This window comes from Leucoraja erinacea, chromosome 36 (genome assembly GCF_028641065.1).
Source record: "Leucoraja erinacea ecotype New England chromosome 36, Leri_hhj_1, whole genome shotgun sequence".
Lineage (NCBI taxonomy): Eukaryota > Metazoa > Chordata > Chondrichthyes > Rajiformes > Rajidae > Leucoraja > Leucoraja erinaceus.
In genome coordinates, this window is record NC_073412.1 from 8,627,943 (window position 1) to 8,642,057 (window position 14,115).

At 47.1% G+C, this 14,115-nt stretch overlaps 1 protein-coding gene across 1 annotated transcript in view; it reads right to left on the bottom strand.

The window, feature by feature from the left end:
* Positions 1-14,115, bottom strand: part of alpk3a (alpha-kinase 3a) — a 56,055-nt gene that overhangs the window by 14,239 nt on the left and 27,701 nt on the right. The window contains exons 5-7 of the mRNA XM_055662606.1: positions 4,411-6,487; positions 1,371-1,518; positions 262-389 (exon numbers count right to left, since the gene is read on the bottom strand). Of these exons, the coding sequence (XP_055518581.1) occupies positions 262-389; positions 1,371-1,518; positions 4,411-6,487 (2,353 nt within the window). The remainder of the gene's footprint in view (positions 1-261; positions 390-1,370; positions 1,519-4,410; positions 6,488-14,115) is intronic.

A 14,115-nucleotide genomic window follows, 5' to 3' on the forward strand; every position in this document is an offset into this window, starting at 1 on the left:
CCACTTCCCGACTAACCTGGATTTCACTCAATTCCTCCACCTCCTTTGACCCGCGGGCCCCTGCTATTTCCGGCAGATCATTTATGTCTTCCTTAGTGAAGACGGAACCAAAGTAGTTATTCAATTGGTCCGCCATATCCTGATTCCCCATGATCAACTCACCTGTTTCTGACTGCAAGGGACCAACATTTGTTTTAACTAATCTATTTATTCAGTTATTTACAACAGCTGAAACACAACATGTCGATCTCCGATACTTACTTTCACTGCTCAGCAGGAGATCCGTGGCATCTGAACCATACTCATTTTCCACCATGCATCTGTAAACGCCGCAGTCCTTCGCTGAGGCTTTCACAATGGCCAACGACACTTGGCTCTCATCGCCAGCGCTGGTAGAATCCAGGAAGGAAGGAATAATAAGCATTAGCTGGATCTGGAACAGTGCAGACCCACCAGTCCCTGCCATTATTTCCCCCCCCCCCCTCCCTCAGTTGGAAGGTGGTTTATGACAGGAGTCCACTGCCAAGTAAGAGTAACGGCATTTATTTATTTTTTTATTTTTTTTTTAATATTTATTTTATTAGAAGCAATTGTACAAAGGGAAAGTAATCGACATAACAGTTATACAATTTTCATACTGCTTCAATTTTAACATTTTATAAATTAATAACTAAATCGGAAAAAAAGGAAAAAGGAAAAAAGGGAAAGAAAGAAGAAAAGAAAAAGAAAAGAATTTCGAGAAAGACACGAAAAAGAAAAAAAAAATCCCAGAACTAACGAAGAAGTAAAAGAAGGGGAGAGATATCCCACTGCCCTTCCATACGCCCGCTCACCCGATCCTAGCGTCGGTTTTGAGTTTGTGTTCAACCATTACGTTGTTGAAGAAATTCAATAAAAGGAGACCATATTTTGGAAAATTGATCTGGTTTGTCAGTCAAGACAAGCCTTATTTTTTGTAAATGTAGTATCTCGGTCATTTCTGTGATCCACATCTTCACTGTAGGGACTGTTATCTTTTTCCAGAATTTAAGTATAAGTTTTTTCGCAGTTATTAAACCGTAGTCAACAAAGTGTCTTTGAGATATTGTTAGATTAGGGCAGCCCTCTGACATTCCTAATGTTAATAGTTTTGAATCTGGCTCCAATTGAATTTTAAGTGTTTTCGAAATGTTATTGAATATTTCCGTCCAGAAGGTCTGTATTTTTATACAGGATACAAAAGAATGAGTTAGGGTGGAGGAACGGCATTTAAACTTGTAGTTTCACCTGGGAAACGCTGTAGACAATCAGGAACCGATCCATTTGGAACAAGCAAGCAAAGCATCTACTATTGGGTGCCTGGAGCAAGGAAAAAAGCTGGTGGTGGCTACCTTCGCTTCAGCTTGTTCAAGTGTAGTCCATCCTTGTCCCATCTGATGGTGGAGTCACTCAGCACATTAAAGAACTGGCACCACAGCTTCAGGTTCCCAGAAGCATCTGAGAATTGCTCTGCTCTGATCTTTCGAATGACCTGTGGAGCTAAAGGCGGTAAAATAAGAAGGTTGGTCATGGGATAGCACATCAGTGAATGGTGGCCATTAGCACATCGGTAAATGGAAGCCATGACACAGCGGCAAATGGTGGCCGTTGAGAAACATATCCAACAGCTCACACCTCAAACTGTATATGATGGACATACATTGGACTCCATTAACTTGAAGAGCATTGAAGAGACCAATTTACAAGAAATCACTCTTATTAGCTAGTTAAATATTCCTTTCTTAAGTCGCCACATAGCAGGGGCGGAAAACCCAGGGGGGCCAGAGGGGACACGTCCCCCCGATGTTTTGAGAGGTGGGGGACATTTCCTCCCCCCAAGTTTTTGTGATCCCAATTTTAAAACAAGTGTGAGTGTGCGCATGCCCGCGTGGCTGCCACAAAATTGTGTTCCCCGTCCCCTCCATGTTTTGATAGTGAGTTCCGTCCTTGCCACATCGTATTTTCTTTCTGGCCCAGCTGGTAATGTTCATAAGTTCTTGACACAGAATTAGGCCATGAAGTCTACTCCGCCATTCAATCATGACTGATCTATCATTCAGGGGCCATTGTGTGTCCATGTTCCTCCACAGAGGCTGCCTGACCCATTGAGTTCCTATAGTAATTTGTTTGGTTTAGAGATACAGCGCGGAAACAGACCCTTCGGCCCACCGTGTCCACGCCGACCATCGATTACCAGTTCACACGAGTTCCATGTTACCCCACGATCACCACACATTAGGGGCAACTCACAGAGGGCCAATTAACCTACAATCCCGCACGTCATTTGGGGCGTGGGGGGGGTGTGGGGGAAACCGGATCATCCGGAGTAAACCCACGCAGTCACAGGAAGAACGTACAAACTCCACACAGGTAGCGGCGTGGATCAGAATCGAACCCGGGTCTCTGGCGCTGTGGGGCAGCAGCTCTACCCGCTGCGTGACTGTGCTGCCCTTGTGTTTTGTTCGCCATCCTAGCCTTTGCAGTCTCTAAAATCCCCATCTGTCCAAATACCTTTTAAAGTGATTCAGTGCCACCCCCAAGAATACTTGGGTCATGGCCAATAGTTAAATAAAACTTGGCAACGTACTGGCTAAACAATGTGATTGCATCAGCCTACATACAGCAACTTCTACAGGTGCACAGTAGAGAGAATGCTGACCGGTTGCATCGTGGCTTGGTTCGGCAACTTGAGCGCCCTGGAGAGGAAAAGACTACAAAAAGTAGTAAACACTGCCCAGTCCATCATTGGCTCTGACCTCCCTTCCATCGAGGGGATCTATCGCAGTCGCTGCCTCAAAAAGGCTGGCAATATCATCAAGGACCCACACCATCCTGGCCACACACTCATCCCCCTGCTACCTTCAGGTAGAAGGTACAGGAGCCTGAAGACTGCAACGTCCAGGTTCAGGAATAGCTACTTCCCCACAGCCATCAGGCTATTAAACCTGGCTCGGACAAAACTCTGAACATTAATAGCCCATTATCTGTTATTTGCATTTTATTAGTTTATTTATTCATGTGTGTATATATTTTATATCATGGTATATGGACACACTGATCTGTTTTGTAGTCAATGCCTACTATGTTCTGTTGTGCTGAAGCAAAGCAAGAATTTCATTGTCCTATCAGGGACACATGACAATAAACTCTCTTGAATCTTGAATCATAACCTCCTCTAGCAACTCCTTCCGAAAAACCATCAACCTTTGAGTGGAAAAACATACTCCTCAGATCCCATTTAAATCTCTCCCCTCTCACCTTAAACTTGCGTCCCCCAGTTCTAGCCTCCCCTGTCCTGCAGGAAAGACTGTGACTATTGATCCTCTCAATACCCCTCATCCCTTTATGAATATCGGCAAGGTCACATCACATCCTCATGTACTCCACTGCGAATTAACCCAGTCCATCCAATCCCTCCTCATATCTCCAGTACATCCCTCCATTCCAGGCAACATCCTGCTGAAGATAGACACAAAGTGATGGAGTAACTCAGCGGGTCAGGCAGCATCTGCGGAGAAAAAGGATGAGCGATGTTTCGACTCTGGGGAAGGATAGCGACACGAAACGTTATCCATCCTATTTATCCAGAGATGCTGACTGCTGAGTTACTCCAGGGCTTTGTGTCTATCTTTGGTGTAAATCAGTATCTGCCTTCCTAAACATCCTGGTGAATCTCTTCTACGCTCTCTCTCTATCGCTACCACTTCCTTCCTGTTGTACGGTGACCAGAACTGTGCGGAATTCTCCAAGTTCTGTCCAACCAATATTTTATACAACTTCAACATGACTTCCCAACAATGCTTCAGCCTATAAAAGCAAGCATATCAAATGACTTGTGTGGGGAGGAACTTCAGATGCTGGTTTGAACCGAAGATAGATACAAAAGGACAGAACGCCATCCCAACCTACCACTTCAGTTTAAAAGTTTAAGAAATAACTGCAGGTGCTGGAAAAATCGAAGATAGACAAAAATGGGCCCAACTACTGTGTCACAAGTCTAACTAACGTCCATGAAAAACTAAGCCAAATTTGTCCATTGTGGGGCTCTGTTACATAAATGATAGGAAAGATTCAAGATTCAAGATTCAATTTAATTGTCATTTGGACCCCTTGAGGTCCAAACGAAATGCCGTGGTCCAAACGAAATGCCGAAATGCCGAACAGAATAAGGCCACTCGGCCCATCATCTACACCATTCAATCATGGCTCTACCTCTCAACCCAATTCTCCTGCTTTCACCCCATAACCCGACATACATACTAATCCAGAATCTATCTCTCTGCCTTAAAGATATCCATTGACTTGGCCTGCACAGCCGTCTGTGGCAATGAGTTCCGCCCTGTTTGATAAAGGGTCCCAGTTACCCAGAACAAAGTCGTAGTGCCCTCCTACCTTTTAAGAGGTTCTTAGCTGACTTGGCCTCGTCAGTTTTCGCTCCACTTTTGCCAGGGTCCACGGAACTCTCTATTTTGTCCGCAGGCTCCTCGTACAGTTTGGGCACTTCCAGCGTGGACATCTTGCGCGCTGTCGTTGGCGATCGCCTCTCCAGTGGCGCGTTCTGTTGCACCGCAGGGGCCTGCAACAGTGCCGCGCTTCTCTTGAGCGCCAATGGGAAGCGAGCCGGCTCCTCCTCTGCGTGGCCGGCATCCCCCTCGGCAAGGACCTTCCTCACCCCCTCCTCTTTCTTGGTGTGGGCCGACAAGGCGGGCAGATCTGCCGCCAGTGCTTCAGATTCCTCCACTTGTTTGGACCTGGGCAGGAAGATCTTGCGGCGAGCACCGGAGGCGAGTTCCGCCGGCGTGGCGGACGGGATGGTGGGCACAGCGTCGCTGAGCTTCATCTTGGCGTTGGAGCCTTGCGCAGGCGGGACTTCTTTCTTCAATGCCTCAGTATCCTCTACTCTCTCCTGCGTCACGCTCTTCAACGCTACGTTGTCCACCACGATGGATGGCACTTGGCTTACTTCCACCCGTACATCTGAGGTCATCTTTGTTGGCTGTGAAACATCTACATCTTCAGTACTTGGCCCTGGAGCAGGTACCGTTCCATCACTGGGGACCAATGTCACTTGCAACATCTTAGATTGGTCACCGCTAATTTCCCCAGCACTATTTGGTTCCTCTGCTTTATCTACCAGACTCTTGTGTGCGGTTAAGTCCATTTTACTTTCACCCACTCTACCTTGCTCTTCCTCTGGTCCTTCGAGGCTCTTAACATCCAAGCTTGGTGGAGGAGAAGAGACCATTTCAAGCCTTGGGAGTCTTAATGCCTCCACTTGACTTGGTTGAGTATACTGGTCGAATGGCGTCTCGGGGGCAGCTGTTGGTTGAAGAGGTGTCTCGGGATCTCCCGTGTCCACCACATCAGGAGCACTGTCATCTCCAAGGGCGGTCCAGGATGCAACGTTGGAGAGGGGAGCACTTAACGTTGACGATGGTGGCACGATGATCGCAGTGTCCACGTTAAGTTCTTCCACGGTGGTCAATAGTGACCTAATGACGAGTTCAACGGGGTCAACATCTACCTCCACTAGTGGCGCATCTAATGGACGGTCTTCTTCGGGAAGATGGTGATCTTCAGTGCTGGCTGGAAGCACGTTTGCTGAAGTTGGGGAAACGTCTGACTCTAACGATATCTCCACGGCAGTGGCTGGCAATTCAGATGCATCTGTATGTTCCTTCGTTTTGTGTGGCACACCCTTGTCTGAGTGTAGATCGGGGACAGGCAAGTTATCGGCTGCTGCTTCTGGTTTTCCCACTCCGGGGACAGATTTCTCACCCGACAGAAAACTGGGTAGTTTTAAGTACGACAGAAACTTTTCGACCAAGTGGGTGCCAAAACCATCTGCGGACGCGGGGGCCGGCTCCTCCTCCCTGGGTCTCGCTTCCTCCTCCTCATTGACGTTCAACGGCTCGTCTTCGATTTCCTCAGAGACTTTCTCGTTCTCGACACTCACCTCGCTAGAAACCTCTTCATCCAAAGGAACTTCCGAACCAGTGGATGGAGCATCAGGCTGAGAACCTGTGACAACTTGTTGGCCTGGTATCTCCTCTACAACTAGAGGCTCTTCATCTGCAAGTATCGTCTCCTCTCGGGAGATTTGAGGGATAGCAACGATTTGGGAGACAACGGCAAGAGGTGTGGTGGAGATTTCCATTGCTTTGATATCGGTTGTGAGGTCTTGCTGGTGGGCAGTCTGGTCTATCCTTCCAGCCACTGGGCTAACTTCCTCATCACTCTGAGGTGGTGATGTGCCTTCACTGTGGCAGTCCCTCAGCTCCTCCTCCGTCTCCCCAGAGGCCGAGGTGACAGGGACGGGCGGTTCGCCCAATATGTCCGTTTGCTCCGAGCCGCTGGGGATGTCCAATTTCTCCCACTCGTCGCTGAAGGCACCAACACTGCCCTCACTGTCCACCTTCTCCGAGACGGGGGAACCATTAGGTTCTGTCCCTTGCCTTAGACCCATGGCCTGGAAAACACAAGCAGAAGAGACGGGCCTTTAACTTAGGCTGAAAAGTTGGAGGTCAGCTATTTGGGGCTTCATTTGCACGGGAGAAGGAGCTCATAAAGAAGTAACTCAGCGGTTCAGACAGCACCTCTGGAGAACATTAATAGGTGGCGTCTCTAGTCAGGACCTTTCTTCCGACACCTCCTTCAGGACACCAGTCTGAAGAAGAGTCCCGACCCAAAACGTCACCAATCCATGTTCTCCAGAGATACTGCCTGCCCCGCTGAGTTAAGCCCCCGTCACACTTAGGAAACCTGAACGGAAACCTCTGGAGACTTTGCGCCCCAACCAAGGTTTTCGTGCGGTTCCCGGAGGTTGCGGGTGGTTGCCGGAGGTTGCGGGTGGTTGCCGGAGGTAGGAAGGCTGACAAAAACCTCCGGGAACCGCACAGAAACCTTGGGTGGGGCGCAAAGTCTCCAGAGGTTTCCGTTCAGGTTTCCTAAGTGGGACAGGGGCATTACTCCAGCATTGTGTGTCATTCAATCAAGGATGATCTATCTTTCCTTTTTAACCCCATTCTCCTGCCTTCTCCACATAACTTTTGAACCCTTGCGAATCAAGAATCTGATATCGATCCTGCTCATGATCACACCGTTATCCTTCCACCTCCTTCAGGGAAAATGGACCCAGCCTCTCCATAGAACTCAAATCTTCTATACCCAAGACTATCTGAAGAAGGGTCTCGACCCAAAACGTCACCAATTCCTTATCTCCAGAGATTTTGTGTCTATTTTTCAGTGTATATCTTCATAGACCTTTTTTTTCACCTATTCCTGTTTAATGACATTGCTCCTGCTGCAGGGAGACCAGAACTGTACAAAGTATCTGAAACGTGGCCTCACCAACGTCTTGTACAGATGTAACATGACCACCCAACTCCAGACTCAATACACTGACTGAAGCAGACTGGTCAAAATCTATAGTTAAATCTTAGAAAACCCTTCACACTCACACACTACCCAGGAATCATTGATACTGTTTAATTCAGCACCCATTTCATTCAATATGTTAGTAAATTTCACACATATTAATAAGAGTACAGTAGGAATCATAAAAGATTCTTGGACGTTCTCAATACGTTCTTGGTTTGGTGATAACTCCATCCAAGATGACAAGAGACCGCAGAGAAGGACACAAAATGCTGGAGTAACTCAGCGGCTCAGGCAGCGTTTCTGGGGAACATGGATAGGTGACGTTTCGGGCCAGGAACCTTGAAAGATAAAGGTGGGGGGGGGGGGGGGGGAACAGGAGGCAAGAAAAGGCTGGAACAAATCAGTGCCGGTAACAGATGACCTCAGGAAGGGTGGAGCCCATTTCGGGTTGAGACCCTTCGTGACAGAGAGGAATCAAAGAGGAGGAGCAAGGGTGTCCCTTTCCCCTGACTAGTCTGAAGAATGGGCTCAACCCGAAACGTCACCCATTCCTTCTCTCCAGAGATGCTGCCTGTCCCGCTGAGTTACTCCAGCTTTTTGTGTCTATCTCCCCTCTACGTCATTGGAGACTATTGAACTATCTATAATCACGCTAGAATTTAGAAGAATGAAGGGGGACTCTTATAGAAACTTACAACATTCTTAAGGGGATGGACAGACTGGATGCAGGAAGATTGTTCCCGATGTTGGGGAAGTCCAGAACTAGGGGTCACAGTTTAAGGATAAGAGGGAAGTCTTTTAGGACCGAGATGAGAAAATCATTTTTTACACAGAGAGTGGTGAATCTGTGGAATTCTCTGCCACAGAAAGTAGTTGAGGCCAGTTCATTGGCTATATTTAAGAGGGAGTTAGATGTGGCCCTTGTGGCTAAAGGGATCAGGGGGTATGGAGAGAAGGCAGGTACAGGATACTGAGTTGGATGATCAGCCATGATCATATCGAATGGCGGTGCAGGCTCGAAGGGCCGAATGGCCTACTCCTGCACCTATTTTCTATGTTTCGATGTTTCCATGTAATCGGACTTCAATGCTATATCTTGCACTAAATGTTGTACCTTTTACCCTTTATCCTTTACCATGGACAGCTGATTGTATTTATGCATAGTCTTTTCTTTGAATAGCATGCAGACAGAAGCTTTTCACTGTACCTCATTGCAAGCGACAATAATAACTAAGCTACTGTGCAGGAAGGAACTGCAGATGCTGGTTTACACTGAAGATAGACACAAAATGCTGGAGGAACTCAGCGGGACAGGCAGTATCACTGGAGAGAAGGAATGGGTGACGTTCCGAGTCTGAAGAAGGGTCTCGACCCGAAAAGTCACCCTTCCTTCTATCCAGAGCTGCTGCCTGTCCCGCTGAAACAAACTAACTTTTGTCAGAATTAGTGGCTAAAACGTTATACGCAGCAGGCTTCCACAAAACAGAGAGTTGTTGTAACTTTTATTGATGGAGGAAGGCTGGCTGGGAGACAAGGACAACTCCCACCAGCTTAACACGGCAGTGCCAGAGGATCAGTTATCTCACAGTGGAAGGCAGATAATATAACATCAGAAGCAACTGCGGTTGACAGGAGAGATCGAGAGTTTGATTATCATTGAAGCTGCCTTATCAGTGTTAGGGTTACATGCTTTATGAATGACTAGACCAAGTGGGACTTGTTGGGGTCCCGTTTCGTCGTAATTCATAGATTAGCAGGTTTGTGCCTCTGTGTTAAGAAGCAATCTGTATCTGAGTAAGCTTCATTTAGTTTAGAGGTACAGCGCAGAAATAGGCCCTTCGGCTCACCGAGTCCGCACCAACCAGAGATCCCCGCACATTAACACCACCCTAAACACGCTAGGGACAATTTACATTTATACCAAGCCAATTAACCTCGAAACCTGGGAGGAAACCGAAGGTCTCGGAGAAAACCCACGCACATCACGGGGAGAACGTGGAAACTCCGTACAGGCAGCACCCGTAGTCGGGATTGTACCCGGGTCTCTGGCGCTGCAAGCGCAGTAAGGCAGCGACTCTACCGCTGCGCCACCGTGTCGGGCCTTGCACATTTAAAATGTCCCCACAGCACTTCTAAGCTGAGGACAAAAAACAGCTGTAATCAGGATGGTGTTAGGTTACTCTGCGAGCTCACAGTAAGATTCATGCCAATCATAAAGGCCAGGAACTCTTGAAAGAGATACAGTAAAACTCCAATAATCTGCAACCTGACTACTCATGAGGAGTGACTCGATAGAAGTGTAAAATATTATGAGAGGCGTAGAAAGAGATAAAGAGTCCAAACCGTATTCCCCAGGGTGGAGATGTCTAATAATAGTTGGCATAGATATAAGATGGGAGGGGAGAGTTTAATGGAGATATGTGAGGCAGGTTTCTTTACACAGAGAGTGATGAGAGTCTGCAACGTACTGACAAGGGTGGAGGTGGTGGTGGAAGCAGATACGATAATGGCATTTGAGAGGCTTTAAACCAGGCAAGGAATGGAGGGATGAGGATCATGTACAGTGCAGATGAGATCAGTTTAAGATCTAATTCCCTAATGTCACAGAGTTAGAAAGCAGGGCGGCATGATGGCGCGTGGTAGAGCTACTGCTTTGCAGAGACAAAGACCCGGGTTCGATCCCGACTACGGGTGCTGTCTGTACGGAGTTAGAAACGTAGAGACATAGAAACTAGGTGCAGGAGGAGGCCATTCGGCCCTTCGAGCCAGTACCGCCATTCATTGTGATCATGGCTGATCGTCCCCTATCAATAACCCGTGCCTGTCAACTCCCCATATCCCTTGACTCCACTAGCCCCTAGAGCTCTATCTAACTCTCTCTTACATGTTGAACGTTCTCCCCGTGACCTGCGTGGGTTTTCTCCGAGATCTTCGGTTTCCTCCCATACTCCAAAGACGTACAGGTTTTGTAAGTTAATTGGCTTGGCATAAATGTAAAATTGGCCCCAGCATGTGTAGGATAGTGTTAGTGCGCGGGGATCACTGGTCGGCGCGGACTCGGTGGGCCAAAAGGCCTGTTTCCGCGCTGTATCTCTAAATTAAACAAAGTATTAATGCAAGGTACACAAAAATGCTGGAGAAACTCAACGGGTGCAGCAGCATCTATGGAGCGAATGAGATAGGCAACGTTTCGTCCCGAAACGTTGCCTATCTCCTTCGCTCCATAGATGCTGCTGCACCCGCTGAGTTTCTCCAGCATTTTTGTGTACCTTCGATTTTCCAGCATCTGCAGTTCCTTCTTAACCGAAGTATTAATACAAGCTGGGAGAAGCTGTAATCTGTACACTGTGGACGGCTAGATTGTAATCCAGTGTCGTTTTTTTAGCTGACTGTATAGCACGCAACACAAAGCTTTTCACTGTACCTCAGTACATGTGGCAATAATAAACTAAACTAAACTCCTTCAAATGTGTACAAGGCCAATAAATCAATACATTGTTGTCATAGCAACCGAGAACAACCGACAAAAACGTAAGTGCGTCAAATTGTTTGCAATTGTCCTGCAGAGGCCAAGGTGATCTCTTCCCTCCGTGCCCGGGTGGGATTAGAAAGGGAGAATACGCCCTGTCTGTGGGCACCCTGAGGGAGTTCCGGGACCGCTGGGCTCTGCAGGGTGTTGAATGTATCCTCAATAAGGATTGTATCATAATTGTATAATAGTTTATTATGGATATATGTTTGTATTGTATTTATGGTGGTGGGTTCTGGCTTGTTTTATTGTAGTGTAAATATTATTTTTTATAACTTAATACATTTTTTGATTTAAAAAAAAAAAAAAAAAGGTGATCTCTTCCCAGTTATTTTAGTTCAGTTTAGTTTTAGTTTAGAGATACAGCGTGGAAATAGGCCCTTCGGCCCACCGAGTGCTTACTGATCATCCATCAGCCATTCACACTAGTTCCGTGTTATCCTACTTTTGCATGCCACAGTCTAGGGGGAATTTACAATTAATCCACAAACCCGCATGTCTTTGGAAAATGGGAGGAAACCGGAGCACTCGGAGGAAACACACGCGGTCTCAGGATTGAGAACGTGCAAACTCCATAGAAACGGCACCCATAGTCAGGATTGAAGCGGGTTTCTGGCGCCCTGAGGCAACAGCTGATTATTGTTAAGTTAAGGGCCCGTCCCACTTGGGCGACCTAATCCGCGAGTTCTGGCGAGTTTGCCCTCGACTCGTACTCGCAGCATGGTCGACACAAGGTCGTAGGAGGTCTTCGTAACTCTCCTTCATGCCCGAGAGTGGTCTTGGCGTACTCGAGGCCTCAGCTAGGTCGCGGCGTTTATTTCAATATGTTAAAAAAATGCCCGCGAGTAAAAAATGGTCGCCATGGAAAAAAATCGATACTTTTTTTACTCGTATGTTTAGTTGTAGTAGGTCGGCACGTTAGTCGTAGGTAATCGGGGGTAGTGGAAGGTAGTGGTAGAGTCTTCATCATAGTCGAAGGGAGGTCGAAGGAGATCGAAGGAGATTGTCTTCACTCTCCACTATCCGGTGTCCAATTTTCCCGAAGTTAGTCGCAGCTGGTCAAAGCTGGTCTTCAACATAGTCGAAGGAGGTCTTCAACATGTCATTTTTTCCAAACTCTCCTAAAGTCACCAACTAGGTCGCCCAAGTGGGACAGCCCCTTTACTGGGTTGGGATTGTGTATTGTTGTTGACTGAATGAAAGATGCAATGGAGGAGACTGTTTTAGATTATTTCCTGGCTATGAAGGATACATTCCTTACTACCAATTTACTTTCCCGACCATTGCTTTTCCTACATCAACATGAATACACAAAAATATAAATATTTGCTAGAAATATGAAAAATAATTCCAAGATGCCTTAATGCATTTGGCAGTATATTTTGACCAGTAAAACAATACACAAATCTAACTCATAAATATAATACGTAGTTGAAAATATTATTTAAGATGATGATGAGAAGCATGTAAGGGGTTTCAAAGAGAAACAAGGGAATGAATGGAACTGCTCTGAGAGCTAACATAGGTTTGACGGGCCAAATGGCCTCCTTCTGTGTCAAGAGTATAAATCTGGATTGGTGACATGTCAGCCAGCTGTCTTTAATTCTTATGGTGCAGGAAGGAACTGGAGATGCAGGTTTACACCGAAGATAGACACAAGATGCTGGAGTAACTCAGCAGGACAGGCAGTATCTCTGGATAGAAGGAATGGGTGAAGTTTCAGATCAAGACCCTTCTTCAGACACCCATTCCTCCTCTCCAAAGATGCTGCCTGTCCCACTGAGTTACTCCAGCATTTTGTGTCTTCATTTTTCAGCCCTTGTCCTGTTTTCTTTATCAACAGGTTGAGAAATACATTCCAAAGTGGTTACAAACGTCTATTCATAGCTGCAGTTTATTTGTGACCCTCTATTGCATTTTTTATTCTTATTTGGGTAATTGTTGATAAAAAGGTGCTGGTCCAACAGTTACAAGGAGAACCATGTTGTCTGACAAGGTGTGGGAAAGAACTGCAGATGCTGGTTTAAATCGAAGGTGGACACAAAATGCTGGAGTAACTCAGCGGGACAGGCAGCATCTCTGGAGAGGAGGAATGGCCGATGTTTCGGGTCGAGACCCTTCTTCAAGTCTGAAGAAATCTGGATTGGTGGCATTTCACCCAGCTGAAGAAAGGTCTCGACCTGAAACATCACCCATTCCTTCTCTCCAGAGATGCTGCCTGACCCGCTGATTTACAGTCATAGAGTGATACAGTGTGGAAACAGGCCCTTTGGCCCAACTCGTCCACACTGGCCAACATGTCCCAGCTACCCTAGTCCCACTTGGTCCATAACCTTCCAAACCTGTCCTATCCATGTACAGGTACCTGTCCAATTGTTTCTTAAACGATGGGATAGTCCCAGCCTCAACTACCTCCTCTGGCAGCTTGTTCCATACACCCACCATACACTGTGTGAAAAAGTCACCGCTCGCATTCCTATTAAATCTTTTCCCCTTCACCTTGAACCTATGTCCTCTGGTCCTCGATTCCCCTACTCTGGGTAAAAGACACTGTACATTTACCCGATCTATTTCTCTCTGATTTTGTATAACTCTATAAGATCTCCCCTCATCCTCCTACGCTCCATGGAATAGAGTCCCAGCCTACTCAACCTGTCCCTATATCTCACATCCTTGTCATTTTGTGTCTATCGAGTTATCTCTCTGCTTCAGCAACCTGGAGGTGCAGTGCATTGGAGATTTCGATATCCCATTTACTAAGTGGACTGCATTGTTTTCTGTGGCATTGGTTGGCACGGTGGCATTGGGTGGCACGGTGGCATTGGGTGGCACGGTGGCACTGCTGGCTAGACCAGGTGCCTCGCAGCACCAGAGACCTGAGTTTGATCCTGACCTTCGGTGCTGTGTGTGTGGAGTTTGCATGTTCCCGGGTCCCCGGCGCTGCATTCTCTGTAAGGCAGCAACTCTACCACTGCCCCACACATGCTGCCTGATCCCGCTGAGTTCCTCCAACACTTTGTGTTTAGCTCAGATTCCAGCACCTGCAGTTCCTGGAGTCACAGAACTCCAAACTGTGTGGAAACCGGCCCTTCGGCCCAGCCTGGCCCACACCGACCAACCCATACCTCATCTGCACTAGTTCCACCTGCCCGACCCCGCTGAGTTACTCCAGCACTTTGTGTCTATCT